The 26490-nt window shown below is 35.5% G+C and overlaps 1 protein-coding gene across 2 annotated transcripts in view; it reads right to left on the bottom strand.

Moving 5' to 3' along the window:
* Positions 1-4541: 4541 nt before the first annotated feature.
* The window catches only part of RNF138 (ring finger protein 138), a 44355-nt gene continuing 22406 nt past the window's right edge, over positions 4542-26490 (bottom strand). For both annotated transcript variants that reach the window (XM_033837652.2, XM_073790640.1), the window contains 4 exons: positions 14411-14467; positions 13462-13573; positions 8489-8596; positions 4542-6879 (listed from right to left, as the gene is read on the bottom strand). In XM_033837652.2, the coding sequence (XP_033693543.2) occupies positions 6811-6879; positions 8489-8596; positions 13462-13573; positions 14411-14467 (346 nt within the window). In that variant the 3' untranslated portion in view covers positions 4542-6810. The remainder of the gene's footprint in view (positions 6880-8488; positions 8597-13461; positions 13574-14410; positions 14468-26490) is intronic.

Genomic DNA, 26490 nt, shown 5'->3' with positions numbered 1-26490 from the left:
TGACTTCCTGAAGACTGGTTAAAAGTATGTGTTTTAACCAGTCTTCTTATTGTGCCTCTTGTGATTTGATGCCATCCCTAACACCTTCTGCATTTTCAATACCACCACTAACTCCACCTGGCATTTAGGAACAACGTGTTCCTTCTGTGACAGATGAATAGTAGAAATATGTGCTTCCTTTCCCAGAGCTGCCAGTTTTCCTGTCACAGACTCATGAAAATGGATTACAATCCTTTACATCTTTCAGGATAACAAGTGTCCCAAGACCTTAAAACCATGGCAGGGTTGCACATTACTTCACAGTCTAGACATAATTATGGTTCTCTCCCAAATTACCCTGTAATCTTTATTTTTAAATCCCAATATACCACAAGCAATAACAAATTCCTTTCACGAGCATTTACTGAGCACCTATTAGCCACTGCCTGGAGGAGACGCCACCTTGTGAGGAGACGTGAGGGACAATTGCTGTGATGCAATCTTTTTAAACTGGCATCTTCGTCCATTGGGGGCCTGGGAAAGAGCACTCAGGGACCCCGGAAGGGGTCAGTGATGTCATCACAGAAGAGGCTGGGCTGAGGCTTAAGCCAGAAGGTCAAGGGGCCAAGGTTGGAGGGGTGGGGAGGTGGAGTTAAACATGGCAGGGAGAGGGAACAGCAGCACTGTTTGGTGGGGCACACACAATGCCATTCTGGGATTTTATTCCTAGTTTCATCAGCCCAAGCAGCACTCCAGGATCTTGCTTTTAACAGACTTCTTTAAACGTTCTTAGGAGAACTGAAACCGAGCGGGACCCTGTGGGTCCCTCCTGGGTACAAAGCCTTTCTACGTCCCCTGTTTCTAGTTTGTAGGAAAAAGGTTTCAGCCTCTGAGACCTTCCTTGTGTTCCAAAGGGCAGATTCAGTTACTAATTAGGGGAGCGAGGGAATGCAGAAACAAAGGAAAGGCAGTCAAGAAACGATAGCGCAGCTATTAAAGCAGGATCCTGGTTCCTCCTCAAGGGATATACATAACAATACCTTAAGTTCTTCTGTATGGCCCCTCACCCCACTTCAGGCTGAGCGCAAGATCCCTGAAGCACCGCCCTGTTACCTCACCACCAGCCAATGAGAAGAGAGTCACACAACCTGCAGCCCTCACCCCCAATTTTGCCTATAAAAACTCCGCCTTGGGGACTTCCCTGGTGGCACAGTGGTTAAGAATCCGCCTGCCAATGCAGGGGACATGGGTTCAAGCCCTGATCCAGGAAGAGCCCACATGCCGCCGGAACAACTAAGCCTGTGAGCCACAACTACTGAAGCCTGTGCGCCGAGAGCCCATGCTCCGCAACAAAGAGGAGCCATCGCAAATGAGAAGCCGGCGCTCACCACAACTAGAGAAAGCCCCCCACACAGCAATGAAGACCCAACACAGCCAAGAAATTTTTAAAAATAAAAACTAAATTTAAAAACTGCCCCAAAAACCATCAAGGAGGTACATGTAAAAGTATGAAATTACAACACTCCCTAACACCATACACAAAAATAAACTCAAAATGGATTAAAGACCTAAATGTAAGGCCAGACACTACCAAACTCTTAGAGGAAAACATAGGCAGAATGCTCTATGACATAAATCACAACAAGATCCTTTTTGACCCACCTCCTAGAGAAATGGAAATAAAAACAAAAATAAACAAATGGGACCTAATGAAATTTCAAAGCTTTTGCACAGCAAAGGAAACCATAAACAAGACCAAAAGACAACCCTCAGAATGGGAGAAAATATTTGCAAATGAAGCAACTGACAAAGGATTAATCTCCAAAATTTACAAGCAGCTCATGCAGCTCAGTAACAAAAAAACAAACAACCCAATCCAAAAATGGGCAGAAGACCTAAATAGACATTTCTCCAAAGAAGATATACAGATTGCTAACAAACACATGAAAGAATGCTCAACATCATTAATCATTAGAGAAATGCAAATCAAAACTACAATGAGATATCATCTCACACTGGTCAGAATGGACATCATCAAAAAATCGACAAACAATAAATGCTGGAGAGGGTGTGGAGAAAAGGGAACACTCTTGCACTGTCGGTGGGAATGTGAATTGATTCAGCCACTATGGAGAACAGTATGGAGGCTCCTTAAAAAGCTAAAAATAGAACTACCATAGAACCCAGCAATCCCACTACTGGGCATATACCCTGAGAAAACCATAATTCAAAAAGAGTCATGTACCAAAATGTTCATTGCAGCTCTATTTATAATAGCCTGGAGATGGAAACAACCTAAGTGTCCATCATTGGATGAATGGATAAAGAAGATGTGGCACATATATACAATGGAATATTACTCAGCCATAAAAAGAAACGAAATTGAGCTATTTGTAATGAGGTGGATAGACCTAGAGTCTGTCATACAGAGTGAAGTAAGTCAGAAAGAGAAAGACAAATACCGTATGCTAACACATATATATGGAATCTAAGAAAAAAAAAAAAAGGTCATGAAGAACCTAGAGGTAAGACGGGAATAAAGACACAGACCTACTAGAGCATGGACTTGATGACACGGGGAGGGGGAAGGGTAAGCTGTGACAAAGCGAGAGAGACGCATGGACATATATACACTACCAAACGTAAAATAGATAGCTAATGGGAAGCAGCCGCATAGCACAGGGAGATCAGCTCGGTGCTTTGTGACCGCCTGGAGGGGAGGGATAGGGAGGGTGGGAGGGAGGGAGACGCAAGAGGGAAGAGATATGGGAACATATGTATATATATAACTGATTCACTTTGTTGTAAAGCAGAAAATAACACACCATTGTAAAGCAATTATACTCCAATAAAGATGTTAAAAAAATAAATAAATAAAATAAAATAAAATCTTGTTCCTACAAAATGCCGTGAAAACAGAACATCCTATACCTAGTTTATTAGAAAGGTCAGATTCTTACCTGGTTTCAGTGGAAAACCATTTGGTTACACTCTTCACCTGTTTTTCCTCAGTTATTACGAGGGGAAGACCAGTCAGTTTTCAGGTTTTATCTAGACATGGAACCACTAGGTGTCAACACGCATGGAGAAGGAACCATTTGCAATACACTTAACTTCCACATACAAATATTTAAAAGTAGCTTTAGAAGCTACTTTTTAGCTTTTCTGTTCTGGACAGAAAAGACAATTTACAAAACTGACCTAGATATTTCAAAACAATACTGAGCAAAAGTAGCCAGATATAATTTTTACTGAGTGCTTCCATTTGTAAGAGTATAAAAACAGACAAAACAATCTGTGGTATTAGAAGTTGGTGGTGGGACTTCCCTGGTGGTCAGTGGTTAAGACTTTGTGCTTCCAATGCAGGGGGCACGGGTTCAATCCCTGGTGGGGGAACTAAGATCCCACATGCTGCGCAGCATGGCCAGAAGAAAAAAAAAAAAGTTGGTAGTAGTGGCAAGTAGGAACAAGGGGACTTACGGGATTCTAACAACTTTTCTTGATCTGTGCTCTGATTATTGTTCACAATTTCAGTGTCATGTACCGTTATTTTGCCCATTTAGACAGACATGCCATTTCCTCCCTCACATCTTGTGTATTTTCTTCCTCTCCATAACCTCCTTAGAATGGCTATAATTCATTAATGTCTCTCCTCCGTATTCACTCCCCTGCCTGTTCATCTTATATTCTGCAATGGTATATCCTTCACCAATCTATTAAGAATTCTTATTACACAGGAAATTGCATGGTATAGTGTAATGCAAGTTTGTCAGTCAAGTACCTAATAAAATACACACATTTATCTTCCTCATTTCGGGGTGAGAGTGCAGTCACTCCCATTTCTCAGCCTCAGAATTGGACAATCGCTGTTGGGTGATGCAGGCTGTAACACACACTTTCAGGTCTCTGTATCTTCTTTTAACCTCTTGATATAACTCATTTCCATTCCCCATCTTTTTTCAGAACTGTACTGCCTAATTAGAAAATTATATTCCATATTAAGTGGTAACGTGGAATGAGTACTTTATTCATATTTCTATTAGTTTTACAGTACATGTATTCTGGGCCACACCTTTTCTACAAACATCACAGCCTCCAGAGAGGGTTTATTCTTTGAGTAGCAGCCCTAAAGGGTTCCTATAAAGTTATGATTCACTGAAGATTGTAATTAATACTTGCTAAATATGCAACAAGTATGTGACATGGTATTTGGCAATATATTCTTAGAACTCTGATACCTTATTTAAGGGTAACTTTTCCATTTAAAACTGTCTGTTAACCAGTTAACTAGCTTTCTGTCTGGTTGCTAGCATGGTCTGAAAATCCTGCTGTGTGAACACTTGATAAAATAGCTTTATAAGTTGATTAACATTTGAAAATAAAGATAAAATAGGTTTGTAAAGGTAAACCCAACATATAGTATCAGCATGTGGTATCTTTCTCCTATCCACTTTTTTAAGTGCAAAATAATGGGTCATCTCCTACATGTCTTCCAGGGTGAGTTATGAGAGTTAAATGTTATCATGTTTGCCTCTAGACAAAATTTTAATGAGACACACAAGTAGGAGAAAACCACGTTTAATTGAAAAATAAAGCAATACATCTCAAATAAGACTGTTTAACAACATAAACTGTAATTTGTTGAGGCCTGTAAGTGGTATTCTGAAATTTAGGTAGAGTATCAATACAGTTTCCTCCCTTATCCTGACTCAGCTATATGCACGTTAAAAACAAGGACTGTCTCATGAATTTAAACTCTGTATCTGTAAAGCCAATCCCTATTCCTAATCCACTGACAAAAGGAAGGGAGGTTTTAAACAAACATTTCCATACTGAGGAGCTCCCAGATAAAACCAAATAAAGTCAATATTTTCCTTACCAAAAAAACTTATGTGAAAGACACACCAGACTATAAATGATATTTAACTAACCCACAAACTTCAAAACACAATTTCATCAAGATGATCTCTACAATTTTCCTTTAAAGAAGTTCTCAAATCCCAGAATGGTTTAACTTGACATACTGGAAGTACTAAATTTTGAAAGAAAGTACTAAAGTTATTGCTTAAACTGGAAAAACCCATGGTCAAAAGTTTTTTTAGAAAAGAGTTTGTTAAACAGCGATTCTTACAATTACACTCATGTAACCGCAGAGAAATGTTCAAGCACATAGTAAACATCACTCTTTCGAATGACACAACCAAGGCATATGTTAACATGTATGGCTTTTTTGGTGATTGTTATTACTACCCATAAATTACTGTTTGACTGAAAAAGGTTTTTACAAAACTCCACTTCCAAAATTAACATTTTATTAAATCAAGTTAAAAAAATGTTCACTGTAGAAAAGTCAACAAGGATTTTAACAAAATCAAAATATACCTTTTTATACAATATATGTATATATTAGCAGCAAACTACTTCTGAGACTTGCTTTTATGTTCTTTAGAGTTATTTATTTTAAAGAAAGCATCAACAATGTATTAGTATGGAATGTCAGCTAATCCACTCTTCATCTTTTATTCTGTGATGTGGGCCTTCTAGTACAAGTTATTTTATGATTCTCATTAATGAATACTAAGAACAAACCCAGTTTTTGACTAAAACGTAGTGAAACAGAGTGGCTGGTAGAATCCACCTCACTACTATAGTCCCACATTACCTTAAGATAACAAATGAGCACCATATAAACAGGTAATTGTGTAGGTGTGTAAACTCATTTTTAAGGTGTAATAGTAGCCAAGTAGATAACTTAGCATTTGACTGTTACTTTAAAAATTTGGTGACATACAAAATTTTAATCAAATCAGATAAATACTTTGATCCCATATTGCTTGTGCATTTTTAAAATCTTAATAGAAATTCTGTATATAACCTGACAAACTGCATGCATATATGTGTATATACACATACAAAAGTGTATGTATATATGCATATACATCTTTAGATTTGAACAAATTTCTAAACTGAGACGAAGTCAAACCTCTCATTTAAATATATATATAGAATGTAATATCACCAACTGAAAGTTTCTAATAAAAGTTTCATCTTAGCTAATCAGCAATTCTGCTATTGAAAATTCTGAGGCCAAAGAGCTGTAATTCAGCTTACTGTACTTTAGGCTTACAAATTAGTCAGCCAAACAAACAAGATATGAAATTACCAACTGCCCACCAAAGAAATAAATTTTTCTCTTGATATTTCCTTCTAACAGCAAAAAGGAAATATCTATACAATGAGCTTTCACTTTTTAAAGAGTCAAAATTAGTAAAGAAATCTCACTAGTCTTCAAAAATACTAAACATTATATAAATACAATTTTCTTATAATAGTTGAATTCCTCTGCTAGAATCTGTATTTAAAAAAGTTTCCTTTGGATTGTTTCATTTAGCACTTCAAGTCTCCATTCTGCAACTCAAATAACTGGCTCAGATTTGTTAGGTTTATATCAATCTCATCTTTCACAATTTGGTACTCTGTTACCTGTGTACAATAATGTCAATGGGAGGAACTGCACCAAATTTCAAAAGCAAGGAAAAATTCAATATGTAATATAAAAAGATAAGTACAACAGGGATTCCCTTTTCACCATTACATTAATGAAATATAATCCTTTTAATGCTTTTAAAGATAATGTCCTAACTTTTATCTTTTAACTTATCAAGAGAATGAAGTTTTTAGATGGCCCACCTTTTTCAATTAAAAACTAAATCAATAGACTGAATTACTTTTATTAATATGCACATCAAGTTATTGAAACGGTGACTTCATGTAGTTTTCTCCTTAAAGATGGCACTTGCAGGTACAAAGATGCAGAGACGTCTACAGCCTTCAGACGTTTACCTGAAAAGATTCTTCAACAGCAGTTTGATATTGGGTTTCCTCATCTAGCTGAAGATTCTAAAAACAGTAACATTAACATGTCAATAGGAAAAACATACTCAATACTTAGTCCAATACATTACACATCTTGATACACATACATACTTGAAACAGTTTATGTTACACCATATACTTCTTTAAAATATAAGCACTAAATACCTAAACTTTTAATAAAAAAATTCAGTTACAATTATTTAGGAATAATTGATAAATAACAGATGATCAGCAGACAATGAAATTTGAGAATTACAGTGTTTTATGATAAGTTATTAATTGAAAGTAGTATAGTTAAGGGTAACCCACAATCATAAATTTTCTGTCATCTCTAGAAAAGAATGCCAATGTTGGAAGGTATATTTATTTTAAAGAAAATAAGCACTTATCACATTAAGACAGTTGAATTAACATCATCTTAATCATAACATAAAGGTAAAAACTGCAGTTCACTCAGTCTGATTATACTACTACTCAACTTGAAAAATTCTATTTCCTTTCAATTATGGTCTATGGACTTGCTTTAAAATAGGCCTCCATTTGACAATCTCAAATCATTAAAATTACATGTTCTTCTGTGGCAAGGTAGAACAGTCTGACAATTAGATCAAAAGCAGTTCACAAAATAAATTTTTGTTTTTCCAAACACATAGTTCTCCAGATGCAGTAACCTTTCTTACACTGAGAATTTAAGAATAACCTATAATTACTTCATAAAACTACTAAAATTATCAGAGTACACTTGAATTTTACATATATTTGAAATATTATTACATATATATTTTTATACAGTGTGACTAAAAAATGTAAATTACACAAAATAAAAAATATGTATATCAAGAATGACATAATTTCAACACTGGAGGGCAGAAGAAATGGAAATTCTGTTCATGCCATTCTCAGAATTGCACATGTCTGTGCTTATTACATAAACTGGAAAACAAGTATGAACCATTCTTTGTCAGGCTGAATCTTGAATTAGATAAGGTTTTAATTCATTGAAGATGAATAAAATGCAATTTCACAATTAATAAAATGAAAGTCATCTAATTTTTTTTTTTGTAACTATCAAGACACATTTGGGAAGTAGAAATTAACCTCATGCTTTGCTCTGGGGATCCATTTTTATATTATATAACTTCCCTCATGCACTCTGTTAAAGCAGTGAACTAAGGCCAGAATCTGCCATTCAACCTGGCTTTACATAAATAAGCTCCCTCATTTTTAAAAAGAATGTGTCTCACGTGCAGATAAAAGAAATCTATTATGAGTTTAACAAGCTACTTACACTACACAAGAAATACATCCTCCATCTGTCATACCAATTTTACTTTTCTAGCAAGTATAATTTTCCTTAAATCTAGACAGTTTTCATATATATCATCATTTTGTTAATCTGGGGGTTTGCTCTTCCTCTATTAATTATCTCTCTAATATAGAAGGTGGACAGTAAATTCAACTTTTACCACTTCTACAAACCAAAATTCACCTATATTATCATAAAAACAACAGAACTTGCTCTATAACCATCCAGTATGATACATCTTGCCTCAAAACTCAAGTCTAGATTGAAAAAGTTAATTTAACTTCAATATTTAAATGGTATTTTCTTAATCTTGAAAAACTCACTTACCACAAATTCTCCATAATCAAACTGATGCCTTTGATTTAGATGACTAACGAAATTTCTAGTAATCTGGCTAGGATCTCCCCAAGGAAGAGACACACAAATAGGACATGTCTATAAAAAACACAGTATTTCAAATAAAAAATAATGAAAATAACCAAACAACATTATTGAAAGTATTAAAACATGTTACAAAAAAATCTACATGAAAAGCATTTCTAAGGGCCAAATTTCATGACTAGATTATTTCTAGATCAAATTACCTTAGATAAATTACACTAATCCAACACAACACAATAAAAAGAGAGATCTAACATATTCTATTACTTAAATCTGATTATTCTACTGTTTTAACAGCAACACCATATCCAGCCTTAACCAACTGTAATAATAATTACCAGTAACCAGTATGTAATCTCATTAGAGCCACACAATAACTGTGACATAATTATTATTATTAGTTTAATTTCATTTATAAGTAAGATGAAAGCAAAGGAAGCCTTAAATTGTATCCTTAAGGTTTCAAGTGAAGTAAGTACATCTTAAAAAGTGAATGAATTACAGACTGAAATGAAACAAAACAGAACTTTAGTAACTGGACTATAGCCAAAGTTTGTGCTATGTTGAATATAATGCAGAAACAAAAATTCACTAATGCAATATAAAACAAATGAAATCTCTTAAATATGAGATTTTCCCCAGGAGATGTCTTTGGCACTGTATCTGTTTACTTAACAGTAACAGACCCTCTCCTAATGAGCAAAGTAGGGGGAGTATCTCCCTTAGCACTACCCGAGACTTTAAGGGCATACTGGGGCATACTCTTCCACAACTTTTTGTAAAACTGCTAAGATGTATCCACAATCCTTATTTTATCTTTTGATACATTTTCCTTCTAATTTCTGAAGAAAATATTTACATATCAAAATGGTAAGTATCTCTTCCAGCTCAGTTTCTCCTGTTTGATATACAGTTGAAATTGAAACTCATGCTCCAAATGTGGAGCTGTAGAACCATTAACAATGTTGGAATCCTGCACTCTGCTCTATTCTCCTTCACTCATCAAAAAAGGTCTCACCACTCTCATACACACCCTCAAAATGGCATCAAAAAGATATGTATGCATCACATGGAGGCTAAACAATACACTACTTAATAACAAAGTGATCACTGAAGAAATCAAAGAGGAAATAAAAAAATACCAAGAAACAAATGACAATGGAGACACGACGACCCAAAACATATGGGAGGCAGCAAAAGCAGTTCTAAGAGGGAAGTTTATAGCAAGACAATCCTACCTTAAGAAACACGAAAAAAAAAAAAAAAGAAAGAAACAGGAAACATCTCGAATAAACAACCTAACCTTGTACCTAAAGCAATTAGAGAAAGGAGAACAAAAAAAACCCCAAAGTTAGCAGAAGGATAGAAATCATAAAAATCAGATCAGAAATAAATGAAAAAGAAATGAAGGAAACGATAGCAAAGATCAATAAAACTAAAAGCTGGTTCTTTGAGAAGATAAACAAAATTGATAAACCATCAGCCAGACTCATCGAGAAAAAATGGGAGGAGACTCAAATCAATAGAATTAGAAATGAAAAAGGAGAAGTAACAACTGACACTGCAAAAATACAAAAGATCATGAGAGATTACTACGAGCAACTCTATGCCAATAAAACGGACAACCTGGAAGAAATGGACAAATTCTTAGAAATGCACAACCTGCCAAGATTGAATCAGGAAGAAATAGAAAATATGAACAGACCAATCACAAGCACTGAAATTGAAACTGTGATTAAAAATCTTCCAACAAACAAAAGCCCAGGACCAGATGGCTTCACAGGCGAATTCTATCAAACATTTAGAGAAGAGCTAACACCTATCCTTCTCAAACTCTTCCAAAATATAGCAGAGGGAGGAACACTCTCAAACTCATTCTACGAGGCCACCATCACCTTGATACCAAAACCAGACAAGAATGTCACAAAGAAAGAAAACTACAGGCCAATATCACTGATGAACACAGATGCAAAAATCCTCAACAAAATACTAGCAAACAGAATCCAACAGCACATTAAAAGGATCATACACCATGATCAAGTGGGGTTACCCCAGGAATGCAAGGATTCTTCAATATATGCAAATCAAACAACGTGATACACCATATTAACAAACTGAAGGAGAAAAACCATATGATCATCTCATTCGATGCAGAGAAAGCTTTCGACAAAATTCAACACCTATTTATGATAAAAACCCTGCAGAGAGTAGGCATAGAGGGAACTTTCCTCAACATAATAAAGGCCATATATGACAAACCCACAGCCAACATCATCCTCAATGGTGAAAAACTGAATGCATTTCCACTAAGATCAGGTACAAGACAAGGTTGCCCACTCTCACCACTCTTATTCAACATAGTTTTGGAAGTTTTAGCCACAGCAATCAGAGAAGAAAAGGAAATAAAAGGAATCCAAATCGGAAAAGAAGAAGTAAAGCTGCCACTGTTTGCAGATGACATCACACTATACATAGAGAATCCTAAAGATGCTACCAGAAAACTACTAGAGCTTATCAATGAATTTGGTAAAGTAGCAGGATACAAAATTAATGCACAGAAATCTCTGGCATTCCTATACACTAATGATGAAAAATCTGAAAGTGAAATCAAGAAAACACTCCCATTTACCATTGCAACAAAAAGAATAAAATATCTAGGAATAAACCTACCTAAGGAGACGAAAGATTTGTATGCAGAAAATTATAAGACACTGATGAAAGATATTAAGGATGATACAAATAGATGGACAGATATACCATGTTCCTGGATTGGAAGAATCAACATTGTGAAAATGACTACTACCCAAAGCAATCTACAGATTCAATGCAATCCCTATCAAACTACCACTGGCATTTTTCACAGAACTAGAACAAAAAATTCCACAATTTGTATGGAAACACAAAAGACCCCGAATAGCCAAAGCAATCTTGAGAACGAAAAACAGAGCTGGAGGAATCAGGCTCCCTGACTTCAGACTATACTACAAAGCTACAGTAATCAAGACAGTATGGTACTGGCACAAAAACAGAAAGATAGATCAATGGAACAGGATAGAAAGCCCAGAGGTAAACCCACGCACATATGGTCACCTTATCTTTGATAAAGGAGGCAGGAATGTACAGTGGAGAAAGGACAGCCTCTTCAATAAGTGGTGCGGGGAAAACTGGACAGGTACATGTAAAAGTATGAGATGAGATCACTCCCTAACACCATACACAAAAATAAACTCAAAATGGATTAAAGACTTAAATTTAAGGCCAGAAACTATCAAACTCTTAGAGGAGAACATAGGCAGGACACTCTATGACATAAATCACAGCAAGATCCTTTTTGACCCACCTCCTAGAGAAATGGAAATAAAAACAAAAATAAACAAATGGGACCTAATGAAACTTCAAAGCTTTTGCACAGCAAAGGAAACCATAAATAAGACCAAAAGACAACCCTCAGAATGGGAGAAAGTATTTGCAAATGAAGCAACTGACAAAGGATTAATCTCCAAAATTTATAAGCAGCTCATGCAGCTCAAAAACAAAAAAACAACCCAATCCAAAAATGGGCAGAAGACCTAAATAGACATTTCTCCAAAGAAGACATACAGATTGCTAACAAACACATGAAAGAATGCTCAACATCATTAATCATTAGAGAAATGCAAATCAAAACTACAATGAGATATCATCTCACACCAGTCAGAATGGCCATCATCAAAAAATCTGCAAACAATAAATGCGGGAGAGGGTGTGGAGAAAAGGGAACACTCTTGCACTGTCGGTGGGAATGTGAATTGGTACAGCCACTGTGGAGAACAGTATGGAGGTTCCTTAAAAAACTACAAATAGAACTACCATATGACCCAGCAATCCCACTACTGGGCATATACCCTGAGAAAACCATAATTCAAAAAGAGTCATGTACCAAAATGTTCATTGCAGCTCTATTTACAATAGCCCGGAGATGGAAACAACCTAAGTGCCCATCATCAGATGAATGGATAAAGAAGATGTGGCACATATATACAATGGAATATTACTCAGCCATAAAAAGAAACGAAATTGAGCTATTTGTAATGAGGTGGATAGACCTAGAGTCTGTCATACAGAGTGAAGTAAGTCAGAAAGAGAAAGACAAATACCGTATGCTAACACATATATATGGAATTTAAGAAAAAAAAATGTCATGAAGAACCTAGGGGTAAGACAGGAATAAAAACACAGACCTACTAGAGAATGGACTTGAGGATATGGGGAGGGGGAAGGGTAAGCTGGGACGAAGTGAGAGAGTGGCATGGACATATATACACTACCAAACGTAAAATAGATAGCTAGTGGGAAGCAGCCACATAGCACAGGGAGATCAGCTCCGTGCTTTGTGACCGCCTAGAGGGGTGGGATAGGGAGGGTGGGAGGGAGGGAGACGCAAGAGGGAAGAGATATGGGAACATATGTATACGTATAACTGATTCACTTTGTTATAAAGCAGAAGTTAACACACCGCTGTAAAGCAATTATACTCCAATAAAGATGTAAAAAAAAAAAAGATATGTATGCCATCAAAAAGAAAGTATGATTCTTTTCCTTTCTTGCTTTATGCACTCATATACTACATTCTGCAAGGATACAATTTACAATGCTACTGCTTGGTAATGAATCCTCAGTTCACCTTTCCTTATTTCACTCTTTCCAGGCTATTTTCGTACATTACCCTCACAATTAAGCATACGTCTTTTTATAAGTTAGTTACTGGGATTTTAAATATCTCATTTTGCTTCACAGTCATCAATCTTTTGTTGACAAAATATACCTTACTGACAATGCCCCACAAAATTTAAAGTAACCACTTTCCCTTGTACAAATGAAGTGAAATAAATGGGACAGCATACCTTAAACAGAAGACTGTCTTAAACATACATACTTACCACAGGAACTATCTGAAATAGGTGATTACTATTACAGTGATCCAGTAAACGCTGTCTGGTAAAATTTGATTCTTGACACAAGGGACACTTAAAGGTGGGATGCCCAGAAGAACTATAAAACAATTTTAAATGCAGCATACTGAATTTGAAATCATAACGTAAAAATGATGAGCTCCTATTTTTTGACCAATTTTTATTTCTTTCTTTAAAAGTTATAATTATAGACTAATCAAAGATTGTCTCACTTTTAAAAAACTATGTTTTCAATAAATAATCTACAATAGATATTCCTAAACAATCTCAGTTTACAGTACCCTTAGTGTCTAGGAAATTTTTTCATGGTGCCTCTACAAGAGGCCTAAACAAAAATAATAACAAACCTAGCTGTCTCATTTATTAAAGTAGTTAGATTCAAACAACTTAGTCATTCCTGTAACTAATAGATGTCACTGTATGTCCCTTGAAAATTCTAAATATCCCATGGTGTCCCAGTATGGAAACACCATATCTAGGAAATTAAAACTTTTAAAAGACTTACATCCATATGGTGTATCTTTAATTTATCCTAGTTCTAAGACTCTAACATACAAAATTCATAGGAAAAGTGAAAAACAAAAGCATCAGCCATCAGAATGATCAACATTTCAAAATATTCTGAGGATCAGGCCATCACTGGATTTTAATATCTCAATTTCAGCAAGGGACAGTTCAGTATTGACAACTCTGCCTAAATTATGCATGGAAGAAATCTGACCACAGTGAAAGAGGAGAGCTACACGCTTCTAATTTAATGTGACCTGTAAAAGCAACTGCATCATTTATCTCTAAACTGCTAACTTATGCATTATGTCTGATGATTTAACTGAATTTAAATTTTTTAAATTTAAAAATCCATTATTACAAAGTGATAGGTATTATTTACTAAAATAATAGAAATGCAAAAGCTTACCTTGTATTCTCTTGATACGTTTCTGTGTTATCAGATGTGGATGTTTCACTCCTATTACTTAAGAGGCATGGGGGGGAGGGGGAGAAGTTAATACTTCAAGTAATAAAGCACAACACAGATTCATTAACTGCTAATGAAGACAACCAGTCTGAATTTGTTTGAAAAGCCTAAACTTCAAATAGTTCTGAACTATGATATAATTATGGCATTAATTACTTTTCAAATAAATTCTGATAAGACTGCTTATGAGGTCCTTTAAAAATTAATTTAGGCATAGTTACAAAAGTATAGAGAATATAGTATTTTGCAGAATTGTCTTAAATCCATAGCATGAACATTTCCCCAGGTCCTTTAGACTTTCAAATTAAGAGACTCCCCTACCTCTACCTGGACTAGTTAGTTTTTGAATGCTGGGGTAGAATCAAGAATTTGTGAACTTCTTGACTTGTAACTAGGATATAGTTTAAGGTTGTAGCATCCAAAATGATGCTACAACTCCTAAATGGAGTAGGTTAAGAAAAAATATTTGAATGTTCATTATGTTTATATTTTCCAAAAAGGAACTAGGCTTTCCAACATTTAATATACAGAATAACTTGATGTCCTCACTGGGACCCCATGCCAGAGTCATGTGTCTTATGCAGTATCAGAGAAATCCTGAGAGAAAAGTGGGCATTCCATATGAGGACTGTCAGTCATGCATTACAGAATTTCATCAATGTAGTCAATTTTATAAAAACAAGGCCTTTCAATAGCAGAAACATTAAAATAAAAACGAGATAGGTAGTGGACCACAAAACTGTTGTGAAACTTAGAAAACTGACTTTTCAGTTTTCTTTTACAAAAGGACAAGCAATACTGTATCATCTACCTAACAGATGTTCTCCAATGACAGTCATTTCCCTTCTGTGAAAATACTGTTGTGTCTCCACACACATTCTCTGCAAGAAAGCTTCCCTGCCCAAATAGGAGACTATTAAACCACTATTTTGCATCTTTTTAGCAGTTATTAATCTGTCTCTGCAGGTAAAGGTGGTATTCTAACAATGTGGAGACTAAAAACTGCTTTTCAAAATAAATTCAAACTACGGGGAGTGCACGTGTTAAAGGGATGTTATGACTTTACCAAAAACAGTATGTCACCTATTTTTTAAAAATCTCATATCTATACATTTAAACTTGGTAACAGATTTTTCTAAACTGTTTTTAAATCTTCCAAATAAAGATAATCATTGGGTTTTGAACATGCCCTAATAAAATATAAAAACTTCCAATTCGTTTGTAAGAACAACTGTAACATAATCAGAGACTATGGAAAATTTCAACAAAAGCCCTTTCAATATTTACCAAATGGGACTGAAAAATATAGGAATCTCAACCTATGACATACTCTTCCATTTGGATCTGTATTGTGTGTTGTAGGTATCTTTTCAGCCATGATAGTCATCAGACCAAGTATCAAAGTAAAGTGAATTTAATCGAAATCTTTAAATTACTGTCACTGTATTAAACCAAGATTTTAAGAAATTTTAGAAATCATAGTCAACCACATTGTTTTCAATAAAAACAGTAATAAAACTTTAAGAATGAAAATATTTTATACCAGTAAATAAAGCAAACTTATTTTTAAAGTAACTTTTTCATCTTTATCTCACTTAAATTTTGCATGTGTTATGCGTAAAGTATCAGTACTATAAAACACATGCATAGTTTTAAAATAAACACACACATACTCAGAGTACATGCTCAATTTTTTTCACTGGTGGGGTATGCAATCACAAAACTCCTGATTTAAAGCATTTTAATATCAAAGTTAATGCCCTTTTTAAATGTTTTCTCCTTTCCACCTACTTTTACAATTCTCTATTTTCCATTATTATTGTTATCATCATTCTAGTCCTTCCTGATCATCCTGTATCATGCCCAGGGCTATTACTGGGAACCTACTCATTTATTCTAGAAATGTATGAATGAGTTCAACAATAGAAAATCTATTACTGACAACCATACTATCAATTTAAAAAACATATGATCATTTATTTCATCTTATGTAGAAACCATTCACTAAAATTCAACCTCCAGAATGGAAACAAAAACAAAAAAACCTCTCATCACCCACAATGCTTTTAAAAGTACAAATCCCTAAACTCTAGATAGCAGAGTATCTGGGAATGAAGTCAGATGTATACATTTTTTTAACTGCATACAAGATTCTGATTTGAGTAAGAACCATTCAATGGAGAAATCTTAAATTCAGGATGATAGCATCATAGAACAGATAAAGAATATGTTAAAAAAACTGTAGTGAACACCATCCATAATAATAAAATTTTAGATGCATTCCCACTAAAATCAAGGAAAAACAGGTGCCTTCTATTTAATACTGGATAGAGGCCCTAGTTAATGCAATAAATCAAGTACAAAATGAAGCAGTAAGAGAGAAAAACTGCATTGACAAACCAAATAATTTTCTACATAATAAATCCAAAAGAATCTACAGGTAAATTATTTAGAACTATTAGAACTAATAAATCAGCAAAGCTGCTAAATGAAAGATTAACATAAAAATCCTTAATATTCCTACTCACTAGTAATAACCACTTAGATTATAAAACAGGAAAAAAGATCCATTTGTACAGCAACAAAAACTGTAAGGTTTTAGGGGCTTCCCTGGTGGTGCAGTGGTTGAGAGTCTGCCTGCAGATGCAGGGGACACGGGTTCGTGCCCCGGTCCGGGAAGATCCCACATGCCGCGGAGCAGCTGGGCCCGTGAACCATGGCCGCTGGGCCTGCACGTCCGGAGCCTGTGCTCCGCAACGGGAGAGGCCACAACAGTGTGAGGCCCACGTACCGAAAAAAAAAACAAAAAAAAAACTGTAAGGTTTTACCAGGAAAAGATATACTAGAACATATTTATGTGTGCTCTAAATGGACTTCTTTTACTGAATTTTTTTTTTTAATGGAAGAGATAAACAGGTGGGAAATTGGGTGGGAAAAATGAGTATCATATGATGTCAATTCTCTCCAAATTAATCTATGATTTCAATAAATTCAACCTTTATAATGCTTCCGATCAAAATCTCTACAGGAATTTTTAGAAAACTCAAGTCTGATCCTAAAATTCATATGGAATAGCAAAGGACCAAGAATAACAGAAACAATTTTCTAGGTAAAACAAGAGGGAGAACTTTCCCTACATGATATTAAGACCTATTGTTAAAGCCACAGTAATTAAGATAGCATGGTATTAGAGGAATAAACGAAGCAACAGAACAGAATAGAGATGTGTAGGACCAAAATGGCACTATAAATCAGTGGGGAAAGAATGGACTCCTCAATGAATGGTACTGGGACAAATGGTTATCACTTGGGGAAAATTTTTCCTACCTCATGTTATACATCCAAAATAAATGTGAAAAGCACAGCTTTAAAATGTTAAAGAAGAAAATATCTTCTATAACTTTATGATGTGGGAAAGGATTTCTCAAGCATGACACAAAAAGCAAAAAACATAAAGAAAATAAATATAATATATATAAAAGTATAAATATAATACTTACGTATGTCAAAAGACACAATAAGACTAGCCAAAGACTGATCAAAAATATTTGCAATCAGGCAATGAAAGCCAAAACAGACAAGTGGGACTGCATTAAACTAAAAAGCTTCTGCATAGCAAAGGAAACAACAGAGTGAAAGGCAACATATGTAATGGGAGAAAGTATCTCGAAACCACGTATCTGACAGAGGGTTAATCTCCAAAATACATAAGGAACTCCTACAACTCAACAGCAAAGAAACTAATGACCCAATTACAGAATGGGCTAAAAATACGAATAGAGATTTCTCCAAAGATGACATACAAATGGCCAACACGTATATGAAGATTCTCAATGCCACTAATCATAAGGGAAATACAAATCAAAACCACAATGAAATATCACCTCATAGCTGTTATGATAGCTATTGTCAAAAAAACAAAAGACAACAAGTGTTGGTGAGGATGTGGAGAAACTGGAACCTTTGTACACTGTTGGTGAGAATGCAAAATGGTGCAGCTGCTATGGAAAACAGTTACAGTGAAGTTCCTCAAAAAAATAAAAAGTAGAACTACCATATGATCCAGCAATCCCACTTCAGGGTATTTATCAAAAAGAACTGGAATCAGAATCTTGAAGAAACAGCACTCCCAAGTTCACTGCAGTTCTATTCACAATAGCCAAGATATAGAAACAATCTTGTGAATGGATAAAGAAAAAAAGATATGAATGGATAAAGAAAATGCGGCATATACATGCAACGGAATATTATTCAATTTTAAAAGAAAAGAAAGTTCTGCAACTGTGACAACATAAATAAACCTTGAGGCCATTATGCTAAGTTAAACAAGCCAGTCACATGCATGATTCCACTTATATGAGGTATCTAAAATACTCAAACTCAAAGAAGCCAAGAATAGAATGGTGGCTAACAGGAGCTACAGGACGGGGAAATGAGAGTTTCTAATCAACATGTACAAATTTCAGTTATGCAAGGTAAGTTCTAGAGATCTGCTGTACAACACTGTGCCTATACTGTATATAACAATACTATACTGTACACTTAAAAATCTGTTAAGAGAGTAGACCTCATGTAAAATATTCTTATCATGATAAAAAGAGGGGTGAGAAAAAAACCCAAAAAACCTATGCATGACTATGCCATTTTATGCTAAATTAAATTGTGGCATTACCTAAGGCAGTTTTCAAAATACTAGAGTACCTCATTTCCAGTCTTTAAAAGGCGAAGAAAAATCTCCAGTTCTATGCTTACACGTTTCAGAAAACAGCAAAAAAAATTTTTTTAATTCTTTGGAAAAAATGTAAATATATTTGTATTGCATGTAATAAAGAATTATTATCCAGAATATATCATGAATGCCTATAAATAAGGAAAAGGAAATTTTATCTCATACTTGTACCAGATTCCTTAATAGTTGCTTAGCTACTGAAAATGTTCAACACCTTGGAGAGAAATCTGTTATAAACATAAAACCGTTTGCAAATTTCATTCTTTCAGTCTTTGTGAAGTGTTGTATTTGGACTAAACTGTTATAGGTTTACTGACACCCAGTTATTAATGTTTACAAAGAGTTAAGATTAGTTGGAAAAACCTGCAAACAGACCAAATAATTTCCAAGGAAGATAAAATAGAAATGTGTGCTGGTATCTAATGATTACATGCATCCTCCCTCTCTCCTTTCTAGTAGCTAAAGAAAACAGAAAGATACAGTCCTACATGTTAAAAACAGAATTTTATGTTATGAACTAGAAATGGTGTTAGTAAAATAACTAGCACTGCTACATAATTATTATAAGAAACTACCCCATACGAATGCAATAATTTTGTTAAACATTCACCAACATTTATTACTTTATGGTAAATAGTTTTACCCTGACTGATCTGACTGAAACGTGTGTTGGTTTATTTTGGATGACTCGACTGGAAGTTATACTGCTTACACAGATGGAAAGGCAAATTATGTCTGTTTTATCCATCCCTGCATATTCAATAACATGTAGTGTGCCCAGTAGTTCAGAAGTACAATAAATGTATGCTGAATTGATTAAATGATCTAAGGGTTTATTTTGAATATTTTTTAAACTATGTTAGTTTCTTCTTTTGAGGACCTATGGGCAAAGCACTTCAGTATAATCTCTTTTATTATCAGGAAAAGCTGTCTTTCTCATTAAGAACTATTTGGTTTACAATATCATAGACTTATTTTTTTTATGAAACCTTTATTTTTTATTTATTTTTTATACAGCAGGTTCTTATTAGTCATCCATTTTATACACATCAGTGTACACGTATCAATCCCAATCACCCAATTCATCACACCCCCACCCCCACCCCCCTGCCGCTTTCAGCCCTTAGTGTCGATACATTTGTTCTCTACATCTGTGTCTCAGTTTCTGTGATATCAGTGATGTCGGTCTGTAATTTTCTTTGTAGTATCTTTGTCTGGTTTTGGTATCAGGGTGATGGTGGTCTCATACAATGAGTTTGGGAGTGTTCCTTCCTCTGTAATTTTTTGGAAGAGCATGAGAAGGATGCGTGTTAGCTCTTCTCTAAATGTTTGATAGAATTCACCTGTGAAGCCATCTGGTCCTGGCCTTTTGTTTGTTGGAAGATTTTTAATCACAGTTTCAATTTCGTTACTTGTGATTGGTCTGTTCATATTTTCTATTTCATTCTGGTTCAGTCTTGGAAGGTTATACCTCTCAAAGAATTTGTCCATTTCTTCCAGGTTGTCCATTTTATTGGCATAGAGTTGCTTGTAGTAGTCTCATAGGATGCTTTGTATTTCTGCGATGTCTGTTGTAACTTCTCCTCTTTCATTTCTAATTTTATTGAGTCCTCTCCCTCTTTTTCTTGATGAGTCTGGCTAATGGCTTATCAATTTTGTTTATCTTCTCAAAGAACCAGCTTTTAGTTTTATTGATCTTTGCTACTGTTTTGTTTCTATTTCATTCATTTCTGATCTGATCTTTATGATTTCTTTCCTTCTGCTAACTTTGGGTTTGCTTTGTTCTTCTTTCTCTAGTTCCTTTAGGTGTAAGGTTAGATTATTTATTTGAGATGTTTCTTGTTTCTTGAGGTAGGCTTGTATAGCTATAAACTACCCTCTTAGAACTGCTTTTGCTGCATCCCATAGGTTTTGGATCATCGTCTTTTCACTGTCATTTGTCTCTAGGTATTTTTTGATTTCCTCTTTCATTTCTTTAGTGATCACTTGGTTATTTAGTAACGTATTGTTTAGCCTCCATGTGTTTGTGTTTTTTACGTTTTTTCCCTGTAATTGATTTCTAATCTCATGGCGTTGTTGTCGGAAAAGATGCTTGATATGATTTCAATCTTCTTAAATTTACTGAGGCTTGATTTGTGACCCAAGATGTGATCTATCCTGCAGAATGTTCCGTGAGCACTTGAGAAGTGTAATCTGCTATTTTTGTATGGAATGTCCTATAAATATCAATTAAATCTATCTGGTCAATTGTGTCCTTTAAAGCTTGTGTTTCCTTATTAATTTTCTGTTTGGATGATCTGTCCATTGGTGTAAGTGAGGTGTTAAAGTCCCCCACTATTATTGTCTTACTGTCGATTTCCTCTTTTAGAGCTGTTAGCAGTTCCCTTATGTATCGAGGTGCTCCTATGTTGGGTGCATATATAATTGTTATACCTTCTTCTTGGATTGATCCCTTGATCATTATGTAGTGTCCTTCCTTGTCTCTTGTAACATTCTTTATTTTAAAGTCTATTTTATCTGATATGAGTATTGCTACTCCAGCTTTCTTTTGATTTCCATTTGCATGGAATATCTTTTTCCATCCCCTCACTCTCAGTCTGTATGTGTCCCTAGGTCTGAAGTGGGTCTCTTGAAGACAGCATATATATGGGTCTTGTTTTTGTATCCATTCAGCAAGCCTGTGTCTTTTGGTTGGAGCATTTAATCCATTCACGTTTAAGGTAATTATTGATATGTATGTTCCTATTACCATTTTTCTTAATTGCTTTGGGTTTGTTTTTGTAGGTCCTTTTCTTCTCTTGTGTTTCCCACTTACAGAAGTTCCTTTAGCATTTGTTGTAGAGCTGGTTTGGTGGTGCTGAATTCTCTTAGCTTTTGCTTGTCTTAGAGCTTTTGATTTCTCCATCGAATCCGAATGAGATCCTTGCTGGGTAGAGTACTCTTGGTTGTAGGTTCTTCCCTTTCATCACTTTAAGTATATCATGCCACTCCCTTCTGGCTTGTACAGTTTCTGCTGAGAAATCAGCTGTTAACCTTATGGGAGTTCCCTTGTACGTTATTTGTCCTTTTTCCCTTACTGCTTTCAATAATTTTTCTTTGTCTTTAATTTTTGCCAATTTGATTACTATGTGTCTTGGCATGTTTCTTCTTGGGTTTATCCTGTATAGGACTCTCTGCGATTCCTGGTCTTGGGTGGCTATTTCCTTTCCCATGTTAGGGAAGTTTTTGACTATAATCTCTTCAAACATTTTCTCAGGTCCTTTCTCTCTCTCTTCTCCCTCTGGGACCCCTATCATGCGAATGTTGTTGCGTATAATGTTGTCCCAGAGGTCTCTTAGGATGTCTTCATTTCTTTTCATTCTTTTTTCTTTATTCTGTTCTGCAGCAGTGAATTCCACCATTCTGTCCTCCAGGTCACTTACCTGTTCTTTTGCCGCAGTTATTCTGCTGTTGATTCCTTCTAGTGTATTTTTCATTTCAGTTATTGTACTGTTCATCTCTGTTTGTTCTTTAATTCTTTTAGATCTTTGTTAAACATTTCTTTCATCTTCTCGATCTTTGCCTCCATTGTTTATCCGAGGTCCTGGATCATCTTCACTCTCATTATTCTGAATTCTTTTTCTGGAAGGTTGCCTATCTCCATTTAGTTGTTTTTCTGGGGTTTTATCTTGTTCCTTCATTGGTACATAGCCCTCTGCCTTTTCATCTTGTCTATCTTTCTGTGAATGTCTACGATATCATAGACACTATTAATAACATAGTGGATGTTTTCCTCTTTGTACTACTTGGAAGCTGTGAAGCACAGTGTACAGAGTATTACAATATGTTCAGCTAATAACTGAAATCCTATGTGCTGGGTATATTTTTTGCCCCTCTAGATCTTCTCTTCTCCATTTTTCACCATGCTCTTTGTACTGAGAAACTAACCTGCATTAACAGGTTCCCTTCTCTGCTTCCCAAATGGGTTCAGCCCAGCAGGAGATTTGGAGGAAGAACAAGAGGAAGGTTAGGATACCTATTTTCCAGACTCCTTCCCAGCAAAACTGCCTTGACTGGTTGCATCCCTCTCCAACTGCCCTCTCCACATAGCTTTCTTTCTCCAATTCTGGTGTCTACTTTCTCCCCTCCCCTGCTTTCAGTAGACCCAGAGTACATGACTATTCCTTGTGACTTCCTATACCCTGCTTACATAGTGCACCCAATACTCTACTCCTTACAAATAGTCCCTTCACACACAAAAATAAAAAATTAAAGAATAGTCCTTCACTAAATTCCCCTCAAATTATCTAATTTGAATATAATTATCTGTTTCCTCCCAGGACCCTGACTATACATTCTGGCTTCTTATATTTCCTACCATTTTTTAAAAAATCTTTTCCTTCCTTCAACAATTTCCTTACTAGAAATTCATATACAAACTGAATTTTTCCATTGCAACTAGAATTTTGCATAGGATATAAACATGAATAAGACTAGGAAGCCCATTCTACTAGATTAAAAAAAACAGACAAGTAAACAGGAAAGACTTCAGAGTATCTAACACTTGGTCTAAGTCTTCAAAGAGAAGAAAAAGTCCACTGGCTGGCAAAGTGTGGGTTAGAATGGTGGGGAAAGTATGGAGGTGAGGGAGTGATGGTGATGATGATGATAATTAAAAACTAACATTTAGGAAATTCCCTGGCAGTCCAGCGGTTAGGACTCTGTGCTTTCACTGCCGAGGGCACGGGTTCAGTCCCTGGTCAGGCAACTAAGATTCCGCAAGATGCGCTGCACAGCAGGAAAAAAAACAAAACAAAACCAACAAAGCAAACAAAAACCCCCAAACATTCACCAAGTAAGGTGCTATTCAATATGTTTTACTTCTATTAACCTACTTATTGACTCCCACCAATGAGGTGTTTAATAGTATCACCACTACCTTTTAAACAGATGAGAAAACTGAGGTACAGTTTCTTGCCAAAGTCATACAATTAGTAAATGACAGAGCCTCGTACCCAGCAGTCTGGCTCCAAGTCTTCATGTTTAATGACTAAGTTATATTGCTTCTCAAGGATGGCCAGGATACAGTGGGAATAATTCAACATGGCTAAGGCATATTATGCAATATGGGTAGCCAAGAAAGACAAAGGCTAAACGGAAAGGTAAGTGCCAGATCAGAAAGGGCTTTAGAATAGGGATTTTGTCTTATTAAGCTAGTTGTTGAATTAGATCATGGAACCCCTTGAGAATCTTGACATTCTCTCTCCAGAAAAATGCACATAGTACACACAAAAAATTGGCAGTTTAAGCAGTTCACAGAGCCCTTACTGGCCCGTGGAACCCAGGAGAAACACAGCTATGGGGCCACAGGAAGTCACTGACAAGGTACAGAAGCGTAGGTACAAGGACAAGGAGAAAGAGGTCAGAGTTGCACTTCTGAAATATCACTTTGGCAATCGTATACAGGACAGATTACAGGAGGACCACCAACTAAAAGAATACTACAACAGTTCAAGTGAGAGATGATGGGGACTTGAGCTACGGAAGTGACAATAGGGGCAGAAGAAAAGCACAGATAAGAATACTGCTATTAGAAATCAATAGTACCTATGAGCAATTAGATCTGGGGGGTAAGAGGGAAGAAGGCATGTCTCATGAGAAGAAAACTGAGTCATTTAACAAGCAGTGACTGTGCACATCATATATACTAGGAACTTTGCTAAGAACTAGAGACACATTGTTGAACAAGACAAACACCATCCCTGCACTTAAGAATAATCTACTGGGTTAATAACAAATTGTTGAGTAATTTCAATACAGCAGAAGTACAGAAATAAAAAAACCAAAAAGGATGAACCAAAGGGGATTTTTTTAAAAATCACAAAATAAGAGTGACCAATTTCATCCAAAGACACTGAGTCAAGTAAAACGAGAACCTAAAAGAGCAGGAAATAAGAAAATTACTAAAGACCTTTACCTGAACAGTTTCAACTAAGGAGTTGAAAAGAAGCCTTACTACAGTATAAGTGCTTCTAAGAGTGGTTAAATTACTGAAAATTAGCAACATGTGAAATGAAATGCTACTAAAATAAAATCTTAAAGACTCTGCTTAAGATATCGCCTCCTGGGAGCCCTTCTATAATGCTGCCAATACTGCCTTTCTTTACAGAATGGTGTGTGCTTGCTACTGAGTTTTTAAAAATTAAGCACTTCATTGTTTAGAGATACATGCGTGGGTGGTAATACTATAAAGAAAAGCAAAAGAATGAACAATCCAAAAAAGAGGATAGTGGTTACCTCTGGCAGTATGGGGTTCAAATTGGCATGGGCTCACAAGGAGATTCTAAGGTCCTGAAAGGAGCTTCCCTGGTGGCACAGTAGTTGAGAATCCGCCTGACGATGCAAGGGACATGGGTTCGATCCCTGGTCTGGGAAGATTCCATAGGCCGCAGAGCAACTAAGTCCGTGCACCACAACTACTGAGCCTGTGCTCTAGAGCCTGTGAGCCACAACTACTGAGCCCGCGTGCCGCAACTACTGAAGCCCACGTGCCTAGAGCCCGTGCTCCACAATGAAAGGAGCCACCACAATGAGAAGCCTACGCACTGCAACAAAGAGCAGCCCCCACTCACAGCAACTAGAGAAAGCCCGCGTGCAGCAACGAACACAGCCAAAAATAAATAAATAAATAAAATAAACTTATTTTTAAAAAAATAAGGTCCTGAAAAATGTTATAATTTTTGACCCGGCTTAGGTATTTGTTTTGTCACTATTTTTTAAACCACACATGTGCATTCTGGCCATTCTTATTCATAAAATACATTTCATAAAAATGTTTAATGTACATAAACCTGAGACAATAAGATACAAATCAAGCCAAAACCTAGCTTTAAAAGAATTGAGACTAAAATAGAACTACAAATTTAATCGTACCAAATCTCACTTTTACATGACATTTTATCAAAATAAAAATTTCAAACAATTCTATTCTTAGAGAGTAAAAGGATTCTAGTTTGCAAGTACATTACTGAAAGGGATTTTCTCTAGCTTTCAAGTAATTTCAGTTGCAAAAGAAAACATTCAATTCACAGATCTACTTTTTATTCAGACATGTAAAGTTTCTTAGAATGATTTTTACATAACATAAGCTTAAGTCTAGCATAAAGTCAATCTCCCAGATGTCATTTTACATGCATCAAACAAACTTATGAGGACAAAGGCAATTTACTTTAAAAACACAAACACCCACACATACACAAAAACACTTTATACAGTCTCTGCAAAGTTTCCATTTTAACTATAAAACTAAAAA

Source organism: Tursiops truncatus, chromosome 13, assembly GCF_011762595.2.
Source record: "Tursiops truncatus isolate mTurTru1 chromosome 13, mTurTru1.mat.Y, whole genome shotgun sequence".
Lineage (NCBI taxonomy): Eukaryota > Metazoa > Chordata > Mammalia > Artiodactyla > Delphinidae > Tursiops > Tursiops truncatus.
This window is presented reverse-complemented; position numbering and strand designations above follow the sequence as displayed.